The sequence below is a fragment of the Lagenorhynchus albirostris genome, chromosome 10 (assembly GCF_949774975.1).
Source record: "Lagenorhynchus albirostris chromosome 10, mLagAlb1.1, whole genome shotgun sequence".
Taxonomy (NCBI): domain Eukaryota; kingdom Metazoa; phylum Chordata; class Mammalia; order Artiodactyla; family Delphinidae; genus Lagenorhynchus; species Lagenorhynchus albirostris.
Genome location: NC_083104.1, coordinates 31,870,278 through 31,893,112, shown reverse-complemented (window position 1 = coordinate 31,893,112; position 22,835 = coordinate 31,870,278). Strand labels below are relative to the sequence as shown.

The window sequence follows — 22,835 nt, the reverse complement described above, 5'->3', positions numbered from 1 at the left end:
ACACAGATAGAATGATGACAGACAATACTAAAACCACAATTTCAGCTATGCTGCATGTACAAAAATATGAATCAGACTGTAAACGGACAACTAACAGTATCCAGATGAAATGCTGATTTGACTCCATACTTCTAATTCTTAGTGTCAAATGAATGAGTCAAATGAATTAATTGCATTAAAAAATGAATCAACTCTGGAAAACCCAGGTGAGACTTTAGATATTATATTAGTAAGGCTAGGTGGCGCCTTAGCAATATTTGATGCTTCTATATAATATTTGGTTTCTCTTTCAAATGGACAGATAAATCCTACTTTTAAACACCTAGCCAACAACAACAATCAATGTACATTTTATAAATCTTTGTATATCTTTACTTAATTTTTTATTACCAGAAATTACCGTTTTTCTGTTCGTTGCCACTTCAAAACTAAATTAAAAAACTTCTGATAGGGCTCAATGTTAACTTTTAATTTATCCAGTTCAGGATATTTTGTCAGTTCCCATCTGAAAAGTTCCTCTTCTTTATTAATAAATTGAACTGCTTCTTCAGATTCCTGAATACGTTTTTGTAGTTGTCTTACATCTGTCACATACTGAAAGCAAATAATTTTTTATTTCAAGAAATACCCAAGAAATGTTATAAAAATAAAATTATATAATACTGCATAGGCTATGTCCTTGCATTTATATAGCAACTTTAAACATCAACTTCACAACATCACCATGACACAGAGCAAAAGGTATGGTTATGTCTATCTTACAAATAGAAAACTAAATCACAAAAAAAGATTACATAATTAGCAGCAGTCCCAGGCCTAAGAGTCAGGCCTCTGTTTGCCTTAGTAAGCACAGGTTTTTCTATATTATAGAAACATGTCCTGTATTAATCTACCAGCCTGCCATAGCTACTGTCTATATTTATCAGACCTGCTGCATGCGGTCCAGTTCTGCGAATTCTGCAAACTCTTCCATGCGGCGTGATTCCTTTTCTATTTCCAAAATCAGTTTCTCTCTCTTTTCTATTAGCTCACTTTCTTTTTTATGTTTAGCATTCTCAAGGAGCTTTAAAAGAAAATTATTCATGTTAACTATTTTGTTACAAAGCAAAGAATTATCAAATCAGAAATCCGAATGCTTTATACAGTAACAAAAAACATCAGCGAAGTAAAAATAAAACATTGTACAAAAATAAAACATTGACTGATATAAAAATGAAAAGAAAAATAAACCACAAAACCACACAGAAAAACTTTCCTATATCTCTGAAGTGACTGTAACAATTCTTATTTATTAAATAGATACTTTAACTATTTAACAGATTCTGGGAAAATAATAAAAGCTACCATATATTGAGCACTTGTTATGTCAAGATTGATTAAACACTCTACCTATATTACCACAAGTATTAGTATCCTCATTTCAGAAGTAAAGAAATTTAAGCATATAGAGGTTAAGAGGCATGTCCAATGTCACAAAATCATAAAAGTCAAAATCTGGATTAGAACTCTGGCTTATCTAACTGAAGTCCATGCTTTTCATTACTACTATACCATCTCACTTCCCAGTTTAGGAGAAACTAGTTTACATTAGGACTTTTTCAAAATCTGAACTATATTCAGTCTTATATAAAATCCTGAATCTGCTACTTCTTCCTGGGAAAGTTACTTAACTTCTCTGAAACTCATTTTTCTCATCTATGAAATGGGGAAAATAGGAGCACCTGGGATTTTTGTGAGTATTAAATGATTTAATAGCACAGAGCTTACAATTATTATTATTAATTTGTAAATAGTTCTGACTTTTTTAATGTCAGTCCCACTTTTTTTTGTTTTATTTTTTTGGGGGTACGCGGGCCTCTCACTGTTGTGGCCTCTCCCGTTGCGGAGCACAGGCTCCGGACGCGCAGGCCCAGCGGCCATGGCTCACGGGCCCAGCCGCGCCGTGGCATGTGGGATCTTCCCGGACTGGGGCACAAACTCGTGTCCCCTGCATCGGCAGGCGGACTCTCAACCACTGTGCCACCAGGGAAGCCCTGTCAGTCCCACTCTTTACAACTTTGTGGGTTAAGCCTAAGCCTGCAGGGCCATAAATGTGGCTAACCCCAAAATCATACGGACACATGAAGATACTTTTTAAGGGTAGATGGCATGTATGTATGAAAATTAAACGAACATTGTGCTTAAAATATCATAATACAAAACTACATATTGAAAAATATATTCACCTCATCATTTTCATCAAAGATGGGATTAATTTTCCAAGGCCACATAAGGACAGCTGAATTTAAAGCTAAGTCTTCTGGAGGAAATAGAAATACATCTAAAAAGTAACTCATCCGGCGTTTAGATTCCTACAGAAGAAACTCCAGGTATATTAAACCATATACAAAATCTAAAGCATTATGAAAAAGAGAACCAATAACAATTTCTAATACTCTCTCAAATTTCAATCTGACTCACATTGTTAACTGATATTTCATATTACCCAAACCATATGGGTATTTCAATAACTGTAGGGTTATTTATTTGGCTTCATACCACACAATTGCAGATTTTTATACCAGAAATAAAGCTTTTTAAAAGTTTTCACTTGCAGTTGACTTAACAGAAAGGTACTCTTGAGTCTCCATGTAGATGACTGAAAATGATGATGAAATATGCAGCTTTTGTTCAGCAACCCTTTAAATTTTTTTCTTTTAAAAGATTTTACATTTTTTATTCTTATGTATTTAATTTTGAATCTTTGTTGACAAAGATTTTAGCATCTTTTATTTTGTTTTGCATCTTCAGTGACAGTACCACTTTTTTTGCCTACCATTAGCATACAGCAATTGTCTAGAAAGAGTTTAGGGGTGAATGGCAAAACCAAACCAAAACAAAACAAAAACCTTTAAAACCAACAGATTTACCTGAATAGAGAAGTTGAATATCTTTACCCTCTATAGCTTACATATTTGCTGTATATGTATATAATATATATAATATGCAGAATGCATCATATATGTATTATGTTGCATATAGAAATTAACCTAATAAAATCTGATTCATGTAATCAATTATATTAATAGATTAAAGGAGAAAAAGCATAAGATCACCCCAATAGATGCAAAAAAAGATAAAATTCAACATGCATTCACAGTAATGTTTTTCACTTAATTTTTATTGGAGTATAGTTGATTTATAATATTTTGTTAGTTTCTGCTGTACAGCAAAGTGAATCAGTTATACATATACATATATCCACTCTTGTTTAGATCCCATTCCCATATAGGTCATTACAGAGTACTGAGTAGAGTTCCCTGTGCTATACAGTAGGTTCTTACTAGTTATCTATTTTATATATAGTAGTGTGCATATGTCAATCCCAATCTCCCAATGCATCCTCCCCACCCTCCCATAGAAGAGAATTTACTAATCTCATAAGGGAACCTATAAAAAACCTATAGCAAATTTCATACTTAATAGTGAAATCTTGAAGCCTTTCCCTTTGAGATTGGGATCAAGATGACTTCTATTCAACATTACTAAAGATCCTAACCAGTCCATAATAGCAAAGAAAATAAAGTTTTAGAAATGTGTAATGTTTGATAAGGACAAAACCAAAACTGTCATTAACTACTAGTTATAAAATAGTATATGTAGACATTCCAAAAGAATCTTCAGATAAACTGTTAAAATTAAAAAGAGAAAAAAACATATAAATTTTAAAGTTAGGATATTTAAATAAAAATTTTTTAATTAAGAAAAAATTTAGTGATAGCTATTACTTTGCATATAAAAATAAATTTTATATTATATTATAGTCAAAGCATAAAATAAATATACATAAGTTCATATAAATAAATCATTGAATAAATTAAAAAGCAGCGGAGAAGAAACAAGTCTCCTATGCAGAATAATTCCAAATAAATAATGTAGCTACCCTACTGTAAAGGAGGAAAGCACAACTCCCAGTTCTTAAGTGTGGATGCATACAGTGACTTCCTTCCAAAGGAGACAGTATGGAAAGGGGGAGAAAAGAGTGGAGAGACATGATAAACACTACTTCTGCCGGTGATCAAGCTCAACATCAAATGCCATGTTGATAATATGTATCCTTGAAATGACGTGATGAAAATGGCACTTTTCCTTTGTGATTCTCCTCCAAAAAACCGACTACCCCGTTCTAATCATGAGAAAAATAGCAGACAAATTCCTACTTCTCAAAACTATCAAGAACATCAAAAGCAAGGAAAACCTAAGAAACTCTCAGAGCCAAGAGAAGCCTAAGGATACATGACAACTAGATACAATGTGGTATCTCAGATGAGTTCCTGAGATAGAAAAAGGGCTTTCAGTAAAAACTAAGGAAATCTGAATAAACTATGGACTTTAGTTAATAATATATCAGTATTGGTTTAATAATTATAACAAATGTACCATATTAGTGTAAGATGTTAATAATGAGAAAATTGACTGTGTGAGGATGTGTGTGTAATATGGGAACTCTCTGTACTATCTACTAGGTTTTTTTGTAAATCTAAAACTATTTTTTTAAAGTCTATTAATATAAGTTAATTTTATTTTTGTATTCAAGTAACTAAGATAAGATGAAAAATTTAAGATATAATTTAATATAACATTAAAAGATATCAAGTACCTGAAAATATAACTAACAAAAGATGTGCACAACCTCTACAGAGAAAATTATAAAATATTAAGAGATGTTAAAGAAGAGGTAAATGAATAAATGATATATCATGAACTGGAAGACTCCACAGTGTATGTACTGATTCTCTCCATCTATTTAATGCATTTCTAATCAAAATTCCAACAGATTTTTGCAGAATGTGAAAAACTGATTCTAAAATTTATATTGGAAAGATGCTAATTCTCTACGTTTATTATCAATTTTATGCAATCTCAATGAAAATCCCAAAACGTTATTTTATGGGTTGTGATCATCTAATTCTAAAATTTATATGAAAATACTAATAGCCAAGAACAAACAAGAAACTTGATGAAGAATAGAGTGGGAGGACATGCTCTACCGGGAATCAAGAATTATTATTGCTATTACAATTAAGCTGTTGTAATTAAGTCAGTGTGGTATTGATACAAGGATAGACAAAAGGCCAATAAAACAGAATAGAATGTCTTAAAACAGATCTGCACATATAGGGACACTTGATATATAATAGAGATGGCACTGCAGAGCAGTGGGGAAAGTATAGTCTCTTCAATAAATATGTAACTGCTCATGCATATAAAAAAGTAATTAAATAGGACCTCACATCATTCACAGAAATAAAATCCAGGAAGACTGAAAATCTAAACCTGAAAGGCAAAACTAAACAGCTTCCAGAAAAGGACACAAGAAAAAAATCTTGATGACCCTGGGTAGAAAAGGATTTCTTAAACAAGATACAGAAAGCACTAGCTATAAAAAGAAAAAAAAAAATTTGCTCCACTTGACTACATTAAAATTAAGAACTTCCATTCATCAAAACACCATTAAAAACTGAAATAAATACAGAGTGAAATACATTAAAATTAAGAACTTCCATTCATCAAAACACCATTAAAAACTGAAATAAATACAGAGTGAAATACATTAAAATTAAGAACTTCCATTCATCAAAACACCATTAAAAACTGAAATAAATAAATCAATAATATATTCAAAACTACTACACTGAACTATACACTTAAAAATGGTTAAGATGGGGCTTCTCTGGTGGCGCAGTGGTTGAGAGTCCGCCTGCCAATGCAGGGGACATGGGTTCGTGCCCCGGTCTGGGAAGATCCCACATGCCGCAGAGTGGCTGGGCTCGTGAGCCATGGTCGGTGAGCCTGCGCGTCCGGAGCCTGTGCTCCGCAGCGGGAGAGGCCACAACAGTGAGAGGCCCGCGTAACCCCCCCCCCAAAAAAAAGGTAAAGATGGTAAACTTTATGTTATGTATATCTTATCACAATTTTTTTAAAAACTACTATAAATCAATTAGAAAAGGACACACAACCCAAAAGAAAAATAGGTAAAAGACATGTACTGGAGTGAAATACTACACAGCCATAAAAAAGAATGAAACTTTCCCATTTGTAACAATATGGATGGACTTGGAGGGTATTATGCTAAGTGAAATAGAGAGAAAGAAAGCCAGATAGAGAAAGAAAAATACTGAATGATATCACTTATATGTGGAATCTAAAAAATACAACAAACTAGTGAATATAACAAAAAAAGGAACAGATTCACAGATTTAGAGAACAAACCAGTGGTTACCAGTGGGGAGGGGGAAGGGGGAGAGGCATTATAGGGGTATGGGATTAAGAGGTACAAACTATTATGCATAAAATAAGCCACAAGGATACATTGTACAACACAGGAAATAGAGCCAATATTTTATAATAACTATAAATGGAACATAACCTTTAAAAATTGCACGTCACTATATTGTACACCTGTAACTTATATAATATTGTACATCAAGTATACTTCAATTTTAAATATAAATAAATAAATAAAAATTTAAAAATAAAATTTTCTTTTAATTAAAAAAAAATACTAGTATTTCACAAAAGAGGAGCTCCAAACGGTCAATAAGCATATGAAAAATTTTTTTTCAGGAAAATGCAAATTAAAAATTCAGTAACCTCCACCCAACAGACTGGCAAAATTTTAAATATGTCACAATAGCAGGTATGGGTAAGGATATAAAACAACAGGACTCTTAAACACTGCTGATAGGAGTATAAAATTGGAACTACTTTAGAAAAGAGTTTTGCCTTAGCTAGTAAAGGTGACAATAAGTATATCTTATAACACCTGGAAGAAATGCATGAATATACGCACCAGCGTACACATACAGAAATGTTCCCAGAAGCATTGCTTTTAGTAGCAAAAGTAGAAACAACTCAACTATCCAGAACAGTAAAATTAAAATAATAAATTATTTTATTCTATGGTTATATAATATGAGTACCAGACATCAATGAAAATAAATGAAAGTTAAGGAACAATGACATTACTAACATAATGTTGACAAGACACAAAAGAATAGAAATAGTATGATTCTATTTATATAAAGATCAAAATGAAACAAAAAGTAGCTATATTGATTAGGAATGCATATTTAGATGGTAAAACTACAAAGAAGAGCAGGAAATGACTACTATAAAAGTCAGGATAGTGTTCACATCCAGAAAAAGACAGGAGATTGTAATGGGCTTCTAGAGTGTTGACAAGCTTCTATTTCTTTCCCTGGATGATAATTACTGGATGTTTACTTTATAACATTTTAAATTGTACAATTTATTTTTTATGCAATTTTTGGTGTGTATTGTATTTTAATTTTTTTTTTTTTTTTCCTTTCAGCCATGCCGTGCGGCATGTGACATCTTAGTTCCCCGACCAGGGATCAAACCTATGCCCCCTGCGGTGGAAGCACGGCATCTTAACCACTGGATCGCCAGGGAAGTCCCTATATTTCACATTTTTAAACAAAAATTAGAGTACAATATAGGTGAATAGGTATATAACCTTGTGGTGGGGAAAGTATAAGCATATGTACTACTAAATGTAGAAACTATAAAAGAAAATATTTTTTTAAACCTTTGTTAAGGTGGAACTGAAGAAAAATAAAAAAGATTACTGTAGAAACCAAGTCGACACCTCTAGGAGGTAAAGGAAGGGAAGCAGTTATGGTCAGATAGTCATACGCAGAGGGTTTCTAGGGTGCTGGCAATATCCTATTTCTTGACCTTGGTGGTGGCAACATAGGTGTTCACTTTATAACTTTGTGGTTTTTTTATAACTTTGTTTAACTATATGTTTTATACACTTCCAATATGTTTATCATATTTCACAATGAAAAAATATTTTAAAATATGTAAATTTAAAAATTCTTACCTTGATCCGTGAAACCAACTCATTAATTCTTACAGTCCGGGCTTTTTCTACGTAAGATATGAGCTCCATCATCTCTTCTGTTGTCTCAGGGACTTTTAATGCATGCTCTTTGATTGCTTCAAATTCACTGCAAATACTGACATAATACCCTGCTTTATTATAGTTAAAGTAATTAATGCTCTATCACACTAAATAAATTTTATTATGATTACTATAAAATAGGAACTGTGATCCTAAGAAAATTGGTTAATTCACTAATATATCTTAAAATATTTAAGCATAACTTATCTGATATAACTCAGGATACATCATACATCTATAAAATCTATAAAATTAAGGTAACATTTTCTGTGTGACATAGAGCATGCTTTGGATCAAGCAGCCCTACGTCTAAATCCTGCCTCAGCTGCTACTAGCTTTGAGAACTTATGTAAATCTCATAGGTTTAGCTTTCATATTTGTAAAATGAAGTTATTAACATTCATCTTGCAGGATTGTTGTAATACAATAATGAATAATGAATGTAAAAGAGCCTAGCACACAGTACACTCTCAATTACTGGTAACTATAACTATAATTTTTAGTATAATCATCAGCTTAATTATTATTATTATTAGTGTCCCTTGTGAAATGTGGTAAGTAAAAAGATCAAACCTCTGTATACATTTAAAAATCTATGATTCTTTCAGAATATATATGTATGTAAGTATGAACCTAGATACCCTATAGCCATTATTCAACTAAAGGTATATTTCATAGAATTTTTTTCCTTGTACTTGGCAGTATCAGTACTGTCATGCCATTATTAGAAATATCAGAAAAAACCCTTGCAAAAACAAAGTACAAAAGAGGTAAGTGATTTTAAAAATAAATTTTAGTTCATGCAGGTATTTCATTTATATTATGTGAGTAATTATACTTATTCATTCATCTAATAAATGATTGAGTACCTACAATGTGCTAAGCAAAGTTCTAAGCACTGGAGATATAACAGCAAATAGATAAGTCCCTATCATCATAAAGCCTACATTCAAGTTGATGAGAGAAACAAGAGCACATAAATATATAACACAATGTTAAGTGGTAAAAAGTGCTATGAAGAAAAAAAAAAAAGCAAAGTAAAGGGATAAAGAATGATGGAGTATAGAGAAGGGGTCAGTATTTTATATAAAGTGGCCAGGAAATATCTCTCTAGAGAGGTGATATTCAAGATGAGAGAAGGAAAAAATGAGTCATTCAAATATCAGGAAAAAAGCTTCCAAGGAAGAAAAAATAGCAAGGATTAAAGCCTGAGGTAGCAATAAGCTTCGCATAGTTTAGGAATGGCAAGCAGGGCAATGTGAATACAAAGGAGAGGACGTAACATGAAATTGTAGAGATGAGCAGGAATCAGATAATGTAGGGCTTGGCAGTTAATTCTTGATTATCAAAATTTTAGGAGGATGCATTAATGTCGATAATGCAAAAAAGACAGATGATTCTACTGTGGGTGCTTTCTTCTTACTAGAGCAGAATCTGAGTCCCTTGGGGAGTGACATTATAGCAAAAGAAAAAGAGGCTGGAATTCCCTGGCGGTCCAGTAGTTAGGACTCCGTGCTTCGACTGCGGGGGCATGGGTTCGATCCCTGGTCGGGGAACTAAGATACCACATGCCGCGTGGCATGGCCAAAAACAAAAAAAAAAGAAAGAAAAGAAAAGAAAAGGAGGCAAACAAGATTACTGAGGGCAAGGTGGCCCAAGCAGATACTAAACCAAACTATGAAGTAAGAAAATTGTTCTTTAATAATTATTAATTTATTTAATAAATTGTGCTTAACATAGTGGCACATATTTCCTCCTTTTGATGTTACCTATCTCAAGTATGGAACTTAAACCGGAAAGACTCAAAGAATGAAAGAGGCAGAGGAAAATGGACTTTTCAGCTGCTCTTATGTCATAGGTTTATAATAAGACAGTTATTTTGTTGAAAGAATTTTCCAGAAAAGTGACAGATATTACAAAAATAAATACCAAAAAAGTCATGTCAAACATAAAAATTTTTTAAATTAACTATGGTATTGTCACTGCTCTTACTCAACGGGATTGTTAGAAATGAAGAGTCTAATACTTTACCATCTTCAACATCTTTTTGTAGTATAATTTTGTACAAAGTACAGCTGACCAATACTTAACTTTCTGAGAGTCATGTATTTTTTATTCATTTAAAAATATTTATTGATGTGATAGCTCCCTTTATTGGGTGCCTATTCTATGCCAAGCATGGTGCTAGATACTTTACAAATGTTATCTGTGATCCTAACATTAGTCCTGCAAGGAAGGTATTATTTTTCATAGTTGGCACCGCAGGAAATTGAGGCTTAGGGAAATTAAGTAATTTGCCTAGAGTCACGGAACTAGTTCATGGCAGAGACAGGATTCAAATCCAGGTCTCTCTGATTCCAAGGCACATAATTCTCTTACATTGCTTCTGGGAAAATAAACATAATGGCTAACATTTCTTGAGTACTATACTATGTTCCAGGCACTGTGCTAGGTGATTTATATAAATATTAGTTTTAATCCTTCTAGAAGTTGCAAACTGAAAGTCCTCTGGGGCCAGACAGGTAACAAATAAGTTAAATTATTTAGAGGATCAGTTGCTTGAGCACTGGATGAACAAACCAGAGGCCATTCTCCCTGTCAATGGGAAAGTTTCATCTCAACTCCATTTACCACTATAGGCCTAATGTGGCATGGTCTTCCCACTTTTTCAAGAAAAGTAAGAGATCTGGGGAGAGAGAGAGAGAGAGAGAGAGAGAGAGTGTGTGTGTGTGTGTGTGTGAAAACTCCTAACTTTGAAATGTTGATAGCAAATTCAAAATTAGTTTAAACAAAATAAAAAACAATGTGAGACAAATAAAACACATTTGCATGACACATTCAGCTAGTAGGCCACTAGTTCATGAATCCAATCTATAGCCATCCTGCCAACTAGGTATTACTGTCTCCATTTTACAGATGCAAAAAATAAACTAGGTGACACAATAAGTCAGTATCGTGGTCAGGAATGATCCCAGATCTTCCCAATATCACTGAAAGTCTATGGTTTTTTCATTACCATGCAACCTGTATCCAAAAGCTGATGTACGTCAATTTCTTTTTTAAAAAAAATCCTGGGTTGCCTCAAAACTAGTCTCAAACAGTATCAAACGAAAAGAAACCAAACCAACAAGACTATAACGAAACCCTCTTAGGAAGTAGCTATGGAGAAAAACTTGCAAGTACTTATATTTTAATCTTTTATTTTTAAACAAGAATTGTTACTAGCAAACTATTTCTTTTAGCCCCATAATTCTGAGTTTGGCAACTAATTCTACTTACCTTTCATTTTCTTTCCTATGTTTTGAAGCTATGTCATTTAGTAATATGTTTGCAAACGCTTTTGCTTTGTTTGTTAGGCCTGTCTTCAAATCTTCACAATCCAAACGGACCATAGGAAAATGAGCCCACTGAGGCAAAAGCATTATTTCTGAAGCAAGACTGAAAAATTTTCCTACAAACTTAAAAAAAAGGATTTAAAACAAAAATGCTTAGAATTTTTAAATTCAGCTGTGATTTTATAGTACAGTATTATGGTGAAATTCTTAATTATATGATATAAATATAAATTCATTTCTTTTTGCTAAGTGACTAATATTTTTCCCATTATCGCACAAATCTTTTTTCACCTGTCCTTTCATTAAAGAATTGACAAATCTACCAGTAAATATCCAATACGATGACATTTATAGTATCAATATCTGGACATGACACAAGGTGAAATTTCCCTCAGTAACTATTAAAAAAATTATCATCAAAGCCAACTCATCTCTTGGTTTAAAAACAAACCTGTATCATGTGACAATTTGTGTAGCTGACTAATATCAATACTTGCTTGTGCCATTACTGATGCCTCACTGAAAATTCTAATTCAATCTTCAGGAAAATAAATAAAAGAAATTTTTTGGTTTGGGTCAAAATAATCCAGGAGAGAAACATTGTACCCTGCTGTTACTAACATTCCAAGATATTGGAATTTATACAAATTCCTAATACACAGACACTGGGATAATTTTTTAAAATTGAGCAAAGTAGTATGGAATAAAACCTGGCAAGCTATGTTGTGATAAGTTTTATGGAAAGTGAAACATATCTACCAACTTTGGGTAACTTTGACTTAATTTCACAATCCATTTTTTTTTATTCCTTTTTTAAAATTTTTTGGCCATGTCGCATGGCATGCGGGATCTTAGTTCCCTGACCAGGGATTGAACCCACACGCCCTGCACTGGAAGCAGGAGTCTTAACCACTGGACCATCAGGGAAGTCCCTCACAATCCATCTTTAATGTTGCCTCTACCTTCCTCCTCACCTCATCTCCACCCTCCACCAAAAGGCCTCACATTCCTTTTATTCTTCCTTAAGGAGACTTTTTCTTCATTTCCCTCTCTCTCAAATCTACCCTATTTTTATAGTCTCCAGTATTTAGTGGATTGGACTTAAAATTTTCAATGTTTAAAGGAAATGAGGATATTAATTAGTTAGTTTAAAGACCATACTCAGTAGTCTTGGGTTTTTGTTAAAAATATACCAAATAGAGAGTTGATAGAGCTGATGGCACCTGAGAAGGGAGAAAAGATGTTTTCTCATTCTCAAAGGCCATCATCCAGTTTTTCAGGGATGTAATTAACAGATATGGAAAATAAAATGGGCTGAATCAAAGAAAACATGGCAACTGGAAACAACACAAATGTCCATTTACAGTAGAATTGATGGCATATTCATATATTGGAGTGCTATGTTATAATAAACTAGGACTATATGCAAAATATGGATGAATTTCATAATGATGAAAGAATAAAAACACAAAAAATACATGTAATATGATATCTTTCATATAAACTTACCATGGGCAAAACTAAACTATATTATTTAAGAATGCATACATAGGTGGTAACTATAAAGAACAGCAAGAAATGTCAGGATAATAGTTTCCAATAAAGAAGGGGGAAGTTTATGGTTGGAAAGAGGCATATGGGTGGCTTCTGGAATACTGCAAAATTCTAACTCTTAATCTAGGTAGTTATTAAGTTATAATTACCTATAAATCTGTACATATCTGCTTTACATGATTTTTGTATTATATTACACTTTTTAATGGAATATTTTAAACGTACAAAAGTAGGTAAAATGTACCCATTTTCCAGCTTCAACCATTATGAACTCATGGCCAATCTTGTTTTCTCTATACCTCTAACCATTCCCCTTCTGTTTTATTTTTACAAAAATCCCAAGCATCATATCATTTCCTCTACATATATGTGTAGTTCATAATTTTTTATTTCTCCCAAATAGGCATACTATTCACAACTATAGTATGTCATAATTGACAAAAAGTCCAGGGGTAGATCACTAAACCTAAAAGTAAATTTTTATATAGTTATGTAAACCATCCAGAAATTATGAAATTCTATAAAATTTCACAGCAAAATACTAGGCCTAAGAAGAGAGTCACTGTGAAACCCAATGAAACATGTTCCCAGCCTAGAGATTTAGGGTTTCCAGATGCTAAAAGTTATGGCCAGGATCAAAAAATTTAGCTGTTAGCTCATAGAATATTTATTGTGCCTATTCTCTGAAGAGCATTGTATTGAGATATATGGTAAAATACAAATGAAAGAGAATATACCATCACTGATTTTATGAAAGTAATAATGCATTTATGAATCCATTATGTACTTTTATAAACACACAAAAACCAAATAAGGTATAAAGTATGCAAATTAGAAAAAACATACAATCATCTCGTAGATACAGAAAAAGCATTTAATGAGATTGGTTCAAGATGGCGGAGTAGAAGGACATGCTCTCACTCCCTCTTGCAAGAATACCAGAATCACAACTAACTGCTGAACAATCATCAATAGGAAAACACTGGAACTCACCAAAAAAGATACCCCACATCCAAAGACAAAGGAGAAGCCACAGTAAGAAGGTAGGAGGGGCGCAATCACAATAAAATCAAATCCCATAACCTCTGGGTGGGTGACTCACAAACTGGAGAACAATTATACCACAGAAGTCCACCCACTGGAATGGAGGTTCTGAGCCCCACATCAGGCTTCCCAACCTAGGGGTCTGGCAATGGGAGGAGGAATTCCTAGAGAATCAGGCTTTGAAGGCTAGTGGGATTTGATTGCAGGACTTTGACAGGACTGGGGGAAACAGAGACTCCACTCTTGGAGTGAACACACAAAGTACTGTGTGCATCAGGACCCCGGGGAAGGATCAGTGACCCCATAGGAGACTGAACAAGACCTACCTGCTAGTGTTGGAGGGTCTCCTGCAGAGGCGGGGGGTGGCTGTGTCTCACCATGAGGACAAGGACACTGGCAGCAAAAGTTCTGGGAAGCACTCCTTAGCAAGAGCCCTCCCAGAGTCTGCCATTAGCCCCACAAAAGAGCCTGGGTAGGCTCCAGTGTTGGGTCACCTCAGGCCAAACAACCAACAGGGAGGGAAGCCAGCCCCACCCATCAGCAGACAAGCAGATTAAAGTTTTACTGAGCTCTGTCCACCAGACCAACAGCCAGCTCTACCCACCACCAGTCCCTCCCATCAGAAAACTTGCACAAGCCTCTTAGACAGCCTCATCCACCAGAAGGCAGACAGCAGAAGCAAGAAGAACTACAATCCTGCAGGCTGTGGAACAGAAGCCACATTCACAGAAAGATAGACAAGATGAAAAGGCAGAGGGCTATGTACCAGATGAAGGAACAAGATAAAAGCCCAGAAAAACAACTAAATGAAGTGGAGATAGGCAACCTTCCAGAAAAAGAATTCAGAATAATGATAGTGAAGAGGATCCAGGACCTCGGAAAAAGAATGGAGGCAAAGATTAAGAAGATGCAAGAAATGTTTAACAAAGATCTAGAAAAATTAAAGAATAAGCAAACAGGGATGAACAATACAATAACTGAAATAAAAACTACACTAGAAGGAATCAATAGCAGAATAACTGAGGCAGAAGAACGGATAAGTGACCTGGAAGACAGAATGGTGGAATTCACTGCTGCGGAACAGAATAAAGAAAAAAGAATGAAAAGAAATGAAGACAGCTTAAGAGACCTCTGGGACAACAATAAACACAACAACATTCGCACTATAGGGGTCCCAGAAGCAGACAAAGGACCCCAGAAAATATTTGAAGAGGTTATAGTCAAAAACTTCCCTAACATGGGAAAGAAAATAGCCACCCAAGTCCAGCAAGGGCAGAGAGTCCCACACAGGATAAACCTAAAGAGAAACATGCCAAGACACATAGTAATCAAATTGGAAAAATTAAAGACAAAGAAAAATCATTGAAAGCAGCAAGGGAAAGATGACAAATAATATACAAGGGAACTCCCATAAGTTTAACAGCTGATTTCTCAGCAGAAATTCTACAGGCCAGAAAGGAGTGGCAGGACATATTTAAAGTGATAAAAGGGAAGAACCTACAACCAAGATTACTGTACCCAGCAAGGATCTCATTCAACAGAGAAATCAAAAGCTTTACAGACAATCAAAAGCTTTACAGACAAGCAAAAGCTAAGAGAATTCAGCACCACCAACAGCTCTACAACAAATGCTAAAGGAACGTCTCTAAGTGGAAAACACAAAAGAAGAAAATGACCTACAAAAACATACCCAAAACACTTAAGAAAATGGTAATAGTAACATACATGTCGATAATTACCTTAAATGTGAATGGATTAAATGCTCCAACCAAAACACACAGGCTTGCTGATGGAAACAAAAACAAGACCCATATATATGCTGTCTACAAGAGACCCACTTCAGACCTAGGGACACATACAGACTGAAAGTGAGGGAATGGAAAAAGGTATTCCAAGAAAATGGAAATCAAAAGAATGCTGGAGTAGCAATACTCATATCAGATAAAATAGACTTTAAAATAAAGAATGTTACAAGAGACAAGGAAGGACCCTACATAATGATCAAGGGATCAATCTAAGAAGGAGATATAACAATTATAAATATATATGCACCCAATATAGGAGCACCTCAATACATAAGGCAACTGCTAAGAACTATAAAAGAGGAAATCAACAGTAACACAGTAAGAGTGGGGGACTTTAACACCTCACTTACAACAATAGAGATAATCCAGACAGAAAATTAATAAGGAAACACAAGCTTTTAAATGACACAATAGACCAGATAGATTTAGTTGATATTTATAGGACATTCTATCCAAAAACAGCAGATTACACTTTCTTCTCAAGTGCACATGAAACATTCTCCGGGATATATCACATCTTGGGTCACAAATCAAGCTTCAGTAAATTTAAGAAAATTGAAATCATACCAAGCATCTTTTCTGACCACAAGGCTATGAAATTAGAAATCAATTACAGGGAAAAAAACGTAAAAACACAGACACATGGAGGCCAAATAATACATTACTAAATAACCCAGCGATCACTGAAGAAATCAAAGAGGAAACCAAAAAATACCTAGAGACAATGACAATGAAAATACCACGATCCAAAACCTATGGGATGCAGCAAAAGCAGTTCTAAGAGGGAAGTTTATAGCTATACACCCTACCTCAAGAAACAAGAAAAATCTCAAACAAGCAATGTAACCTTACATCTAAAAGAACTAGAAAAAGAAGAACAAATAAAACCCAAAGTTAGCAGAAGGAAAGAAATCATAAAGATCAGAGCAGAAATAAATGAAATAGAAACAAAGAAAACAATAGCAAAGATCAATAAAACAAAAAACTGGGTATTTGAGAAGATAAACAAAATTGATAAGCCTTTAGCCAGACTCATCAAGAAAAAGAGGCAGAGGACTCAAATCAATAAAATTAGAAATGAAAAAGGAGAAGTTACAATAGACACCACAGAAATACAAAGCATCCTAAGAGACTACTACAAGCAACTCTATGCTAATAAAATGGACAACCTGGAAGAAATGGACAAATTCCTAGAAAGGTATAACCCTCCAAGACTGAACAGGAATAAACAGAAAATATGAACAGACCAATCAAAAGTAATGAAATTGAAACTGTGATTAAAAATCTTCCAACAAACAAAAGTCCAGGACCAGATGGCTTCACAGGTGAATTCTATTGAACGTTTAGAGAAGAGCTAACACCTATCCTTCTCAAACTCTTCCAAAAAACTGCAGAGGAAGGATCTGCCCAATCTCATTCTATGAGGCCACCATCAACCTGATACCAAAACCAGACAAAGATACTACAAAAAAAGAAAATTACAGACCAATATCACTGATGAATATAGATGCAAAAATCCTCAACAAAATACTAGCAAACAGAATCCAGCAACACATTAAAAGGATCATACACCATGATCAAGTGGAGTTTATCCCAGAGATGCAAAGATTCTTCAATATATGCAAATCAATCAATGTGATACACCATATTAACAAATTGAAGAATAAAAAGCATCTGATCATCTCAATAGAGGCAGAAAAAGCTTCTGACAAAATTCAACACAATTTATGATAAAAACCTTCCAGAAAGTGGGCATAGAGGGAACTTACCTCAACATAATAAAGGCCATATATGACAAACCCACAACAAACATCATTCTCAATGGTGAAAAACAGAAAGCATTTCCTCTAAGATCAGGAACAATGGCAATCAGAGAAGAAAAAGAAATAAAACGAAGACAAATTGGAAAAGAAGAGTTAAAACTGTCACTGTTTGCAGATGACATGATACTATACATAGAGGATCCTAAAGATGCCACCAGAAAAGTACTAGAGCTAATCAATGGATTTGGTAAAGTTGCACGATACAAAATTAATGCACAGAAATCTCTTGCGTTCCTATACACTAATGATGAAAAATCTGAAAGAGAAATTAAGGAAACACTCCCTTTTACCATTGCAACAAAAAGAATAAAATACCTAGGAATAAACCTACCTAGGGAGACAAAAGTCCTGTATGCAGAAAACTATAAGACACTGATGAAAGGAATTAAAGATGATACCAACAGATGGAGAGATATACCATGTTCTTGGATTGGAAGAATCAATATTGTGAAAATGACTATACTAACCAAAGCAATCTACAGATTCAATGCAAGCCCTATTAAATTACCAATGGCATTTTTTACAGAACTAGAACAAAAAAATCTTAAAATCTGTATGGAGACACAAACGACCCCGAATAGCCGAAGCAGTCTTGAGGGAAGAAAATCGAGCTGGAGGAATCAGGCTCCCTGACTTCAGACTATAAAAAAAAAGCTACAGTAATCAAGACAATATGGTACTGGCACAAAAACAGAAATATAGATCAATGGAACAGGATAGAAAGCCCAGAGATAAACCTATGCACCTATGGTCAACTAATCTATGACAAAGGAGGCAAGGATATACAATGGAGAAAAGACAGTCTCTTCAATAAGTGGTGCTGGGAAAACTCGACAGCTACATGTAAAAGAATGGAATTAGAACACTCCCTAACACCATATACCAAAATAAACTCAAAATGGATTCGAGACCTAAATGTAAGACTGGACACTATAAAACTCTTAGAGGAAAACATAGGAAGAACACTCTTTGACATAAATCACAGCAAGATCTTTTTTGATCCACCTCTTAGAGTAATGGAAATAAAAACAAAAATAAACAAATGGGACCTAATGAAACTTAAAAGCTTTTGCACAGCAAAGGAAACCATAAACAAGACGAAAAGACAGCCTTCAGAATGGGAGAAAATATTTGCAAACAAATCAACAGACAAAGTATTAATCTCCAAAATATATAAAGAGCTCATGCAGCTCAATATCAAAAAAACAAACACCCCAATCAAAAAATGGGCAGAAGACCTAAATAGACATTTCTCCAAAGAAGACATACAGATGGCCAAGAGGCACATGAAAAGATGCTCAACATCACTAATTATTAGAGAAATGCAAATCACAACTACAATGAGGTATCACCTCACACCAGTTAGAATGGGCATCATCAGAAAATCTACAAACAACAAATGCTGGAGCGGGTGTGGAGAAAAGGGAACCCTCTTACACTGTTGGTGGGAATGTAAATTGATATAGCCACTATGGAGAACAGTATGGAGGTTCCTTAAAAAACTAAAAATAGAATTACCATATGACCCAGCAACCCCACTACTGGGCATATACCCTGAGAAAACCATAATTCAAAAAGTCACATGCATCCCAATGTTCATTGCAGCACTATTTACAATAGCCAGGTCATGGAAGCACCCTAAATGCCCATCAATAGACGAATGGATAAAGAAGATGTGGTACATATATACAATGGAATATTACTTAGCCATAAAAAGGAATGAAATTCAGTCATTTGTAGAGACGTGGATGGACCTAGAGACTGTCATACAGAGTGAAGTAAGTCATAAAGAGAAAAACAAGTATCGTATATTAACGCATGTATGTGGAACCTAGAAAAATGGTACATATGAACTGGTTTGCAGGGCAGAAATTGAGACACAGAAGTAGAGAACAAATGTATGGACATCAAGGGGAGAAAGCGGCAGGAGGTGATGGTGGTGGTATGATGAATTGGGAGACTGGGATTGACATGTTCACACTGATGTGTATAAAATGGATGACTAATAACAACCTGCTGTATAAAAAAGTAAATAAAATTAATTTTTTTTAAAAAAGCATTTAACAAAATCTATCACTCTTTTGTGGTAATAGCACTTAACAAACCAGGAATAGTAGCCAACGTCCTCAGCTTGATAAAGAGTATCTAGGGAAAATCTACAACTAATATTATATTTAATGGTTTAAAAAATAATGTTTTCCCTCTAAGATCAAGAACAAAAAGGGTATCTACTCCCACTACTTCAACTCAACATTATACCAGGGGTACTAGCCAGGGTAATTAAGCAGAAAAAAAAAATGAGGCACCCATATTAAAAAGGAAGAAATAAGACAATCTCTACTTGCAAATGACATATTATATATAGAAAACCCTAAACAATATACACACATATACATAAAACTATGAAGATTAATAAAGTTCAACAAGTTTGCAGGATATAAGACCAATATACAAAAATCAATTATATTTCTAGACATTAACGATCAACAATACAAAAATGAAATTAAGAAAACAATTCCATGTATAACATCTTCAAAAAATAGAATACTTAGCAATTATATTTTATGAAACAAGTACAAGACTTATAGAACACAAAAATGTTGGGGGAAAATGGAAAAGCACTATATGATGGACTGAAATGATACAGACCAGCCTCCCTGTAACCTATTAGAAATATGCTCTATTATGTTCAAGAATGTAAAATAAAATATGAACATAGTAAAGCAAAAATAATATTTACAAAACAATTTGGAAAACATCTGAAACAAAAATGTTACTTAATATGAGTAACAGCAGTTTAACACCAGAGAAAAAAGGATAAAAGTATTTATTTATTTATTTATTTTGATTTATTATTTTTGGCTGCGTTGGGTCTTCATTGCTGTGCACGGGCTTTCTCTAGTTGCGGCGAGCGGGGGCTACTTTTCGTTGCGGTGAGTGGGCTTCTCATTGTAGTGGCTTCTCTTGTTGCGGAGCACAGGCTGTAGGCGTGCAGGCTTCAGTAGTTGTGGCTCGAGGGCTCAGTAGTTGTGGCTCACAGGCTCTAGAGCACAGGCTCAGTAGTTATGGCACACAGAATGAGTTGCTCCACGGCATGTGGGGTCTTCCTGGACCAGGGCTTGAACCTGTGTCCCCTGCATTGGCAGGCGGATTCTTAACCACTGCGCCACCAGGAAAGCCCTTAGTGTACTTAAAATGATGGAAAAGAACTATCCAAAATGAACTATAGAGAGAAGAAACTGAAAACTCTGAACAGAACTTCAGTAACCTCTGGAATAATATCAAACAGTCTAATATACATGAAATTGGAATTCCAGAATTGGGGGAAGGAGACAAACAAAAAAATTTGAAGTAATAATGTCTGAATATTTTCCAAGTTTGATAAGAACTAAACAGACCTAAGAATCTCAACAGTATTTCTTCTCAAACAAAAGAAATAAAAAAGAAACAATATAAAAGCACTTCACAATCAAATAGCTGAGAAGCATCAAAAAAGAGAAAATCTTAAAAGAAGCCAGATTTTTAAAATTACAGAAAGAAACCCAGAAAACACTTCCAGCATGACAACATGAGGAGTTCTGTGGACCTGCTCCCCAGTGAAACTGGTGAAAATTATTTTAAAAACAAGCATTTAATTTAAAGCCTCTGAAAATGGTCATAAGAGTATACAGAAAATGAAGAAACATCTATTCATGAAAATCTATGAATATTTGGTAAGAAAAGTGAGAATCTGTGGTATTTGAACCTGGATTGCTCCCTCCCTCCGTGTTCCCAGCTCAGCAAGGTTGATATTCCACTCCAGATAAGTGTACTCAAGAACACAGGGCTATCTTTCCACACAGGTTCCAGCTGGAGAGCTTAAATAGCTGTTGATAAAGCTACGTTCTTGGTGAGTACAATTAGAAGGTGGGGACTCCCTTGTTCCACCCAGATACCACTCATGGAAGGGAGGGTCTACCTTGGTCATGGTACCACTGAGAATACTGCGACATCAATCACACTTTCCCTGGCTGGTAAGGTGGTGGTTCCGTATCAGAAGAAAGACAGGAAAACCTCAGGTTACGGCTCTTCACTCCACTGAGGGTTCAACCCCTTCAGTGGGATTGTCACTGAGAGAAGCATGTCATTATCCCCATTCCCAGCTCCAGGGCCGTGGCTCAGAGATTTTGCCTGGAAGTGAAGGGGAAGCAGGTCATAAAATAGATACCTCCTAATCTTTTCCCAAAGGAATTGACTTCATTTGCAATAGAGCATGGAAAAGTTCAAGCCTAAGTGTGCCCTCAAAAACATTGGAGGTTGTGGTAGGGAGCAACTGTGAGGAAGATTCAGGGATTTGGTGAAGATTTGGGCTAAATCACAGACCGGCTAGTTTGAGGGAGAGAGCCAGGGAAGGAGACTGCTGGTAGAAGCCCTCCTAGGGTAGAATAACTATCAAACACTGACCCTGGGAACTGCTCTTTCAAGGGAGTCTGAATTTGATTAATCAGTAGAGCAATTTATACTTCCATGGCATTGTTGAAAACAATACAGCAATTAGCCAACAAAAAGTGAAAACTAACAGCTATGTGTGGCCAGAGAAAGAGAGAAGAAAGCCATTTGAAAGCATGGCCTCCCAGGAAGACTTTGGGCACACCAAAAGCTGTGGCTCCTGGAGGAGCAACATCAAAAGCTTAATACTTCAGAGGGTGGGGGAGAGAAACAGGCTTCACTAAAATAATCTACCCAGTCATTAAACAAATAAACAAGCAAATAAAAATAACAAACTGGAAAGGGGAACAGGGCCTAGAGTTGCTACAATATATTATCTAAAATGTTCAGATTCCAACAGAAAATTATGAGACATACAAAGAAACAAGAAAGTAGGACCCATACACTGGTTTTAAAAAACGCAGGCAACAGAAACTGCCTGTCAGCACAACCAAAAACAATCGAATTTAACAGAAAAAAACTTGAAAGTTGCCATTACAAATACGTTCAAAGAATTAAAGGAAATCATGCTTAAAGAAGTAAAGGAAGGTACAATGACCATGTCTCATCAGATAGATGAAAGGTTTAGAAATTATATATATAAAAGAAAGAACTAAATGGAAATTTTGGAGTTGAAAAGTACAAAAACTGAAATGGAAAATTCTCTAGAGAGGCTCAACAGTAGATTTGAACTGACAGAAGAAAGAATTAGCAAACTTGAAGGTAGATTGATAGAATTTATGCAATCCAAAAAACAAATGGAAAAAAAAATGAAGAAAAAACCAGAGCCTCTGTTAAATATGGGACATGATTAAGTGGACCAATGCATGTGTAATGA

General features: G+C 34.7%; 1 protein-coding gene across 1 annotated transcript in view; it reads right to left on the bottom strand.

Annotated features, from left to right (window-relative positions):
- Nucleotides 1-22,835, bottom strand: part of DNAH12 (dynein axonemal heavy chain 12) — a 230,090-nt gene that overhangs the window by 147,152 nt on the left and 60,103 nt on the right. Inside the window, exons 13-17 of the mRNA XM_060161532.1 lie at nucleotides 11,249-11,427; nucleotides 7,889-8,024; nucleotides 2,226-2,351; nucleotides 929-1,063; nucleotides 401-594 (exon numbers count right to left, since the gene is read on the bottom strand). Coding sequence (XP_060017515.1) covers nucleotides 401-594; nucleotides 929-1,063; nucleotides 2,226-2,351; nucleotides 7,889-8,024; nucleotides 11,249-11,427 — 770 coding nt within the window. The remainder of the gene's footprint in view (nucleotides 1-400; nucleotides 595-928; nucleotides 1,064-2,225; nucleotides 2,352-7,888; nucleotides 8,025-11,248; nucleotides 11,428-22,835) is intronic.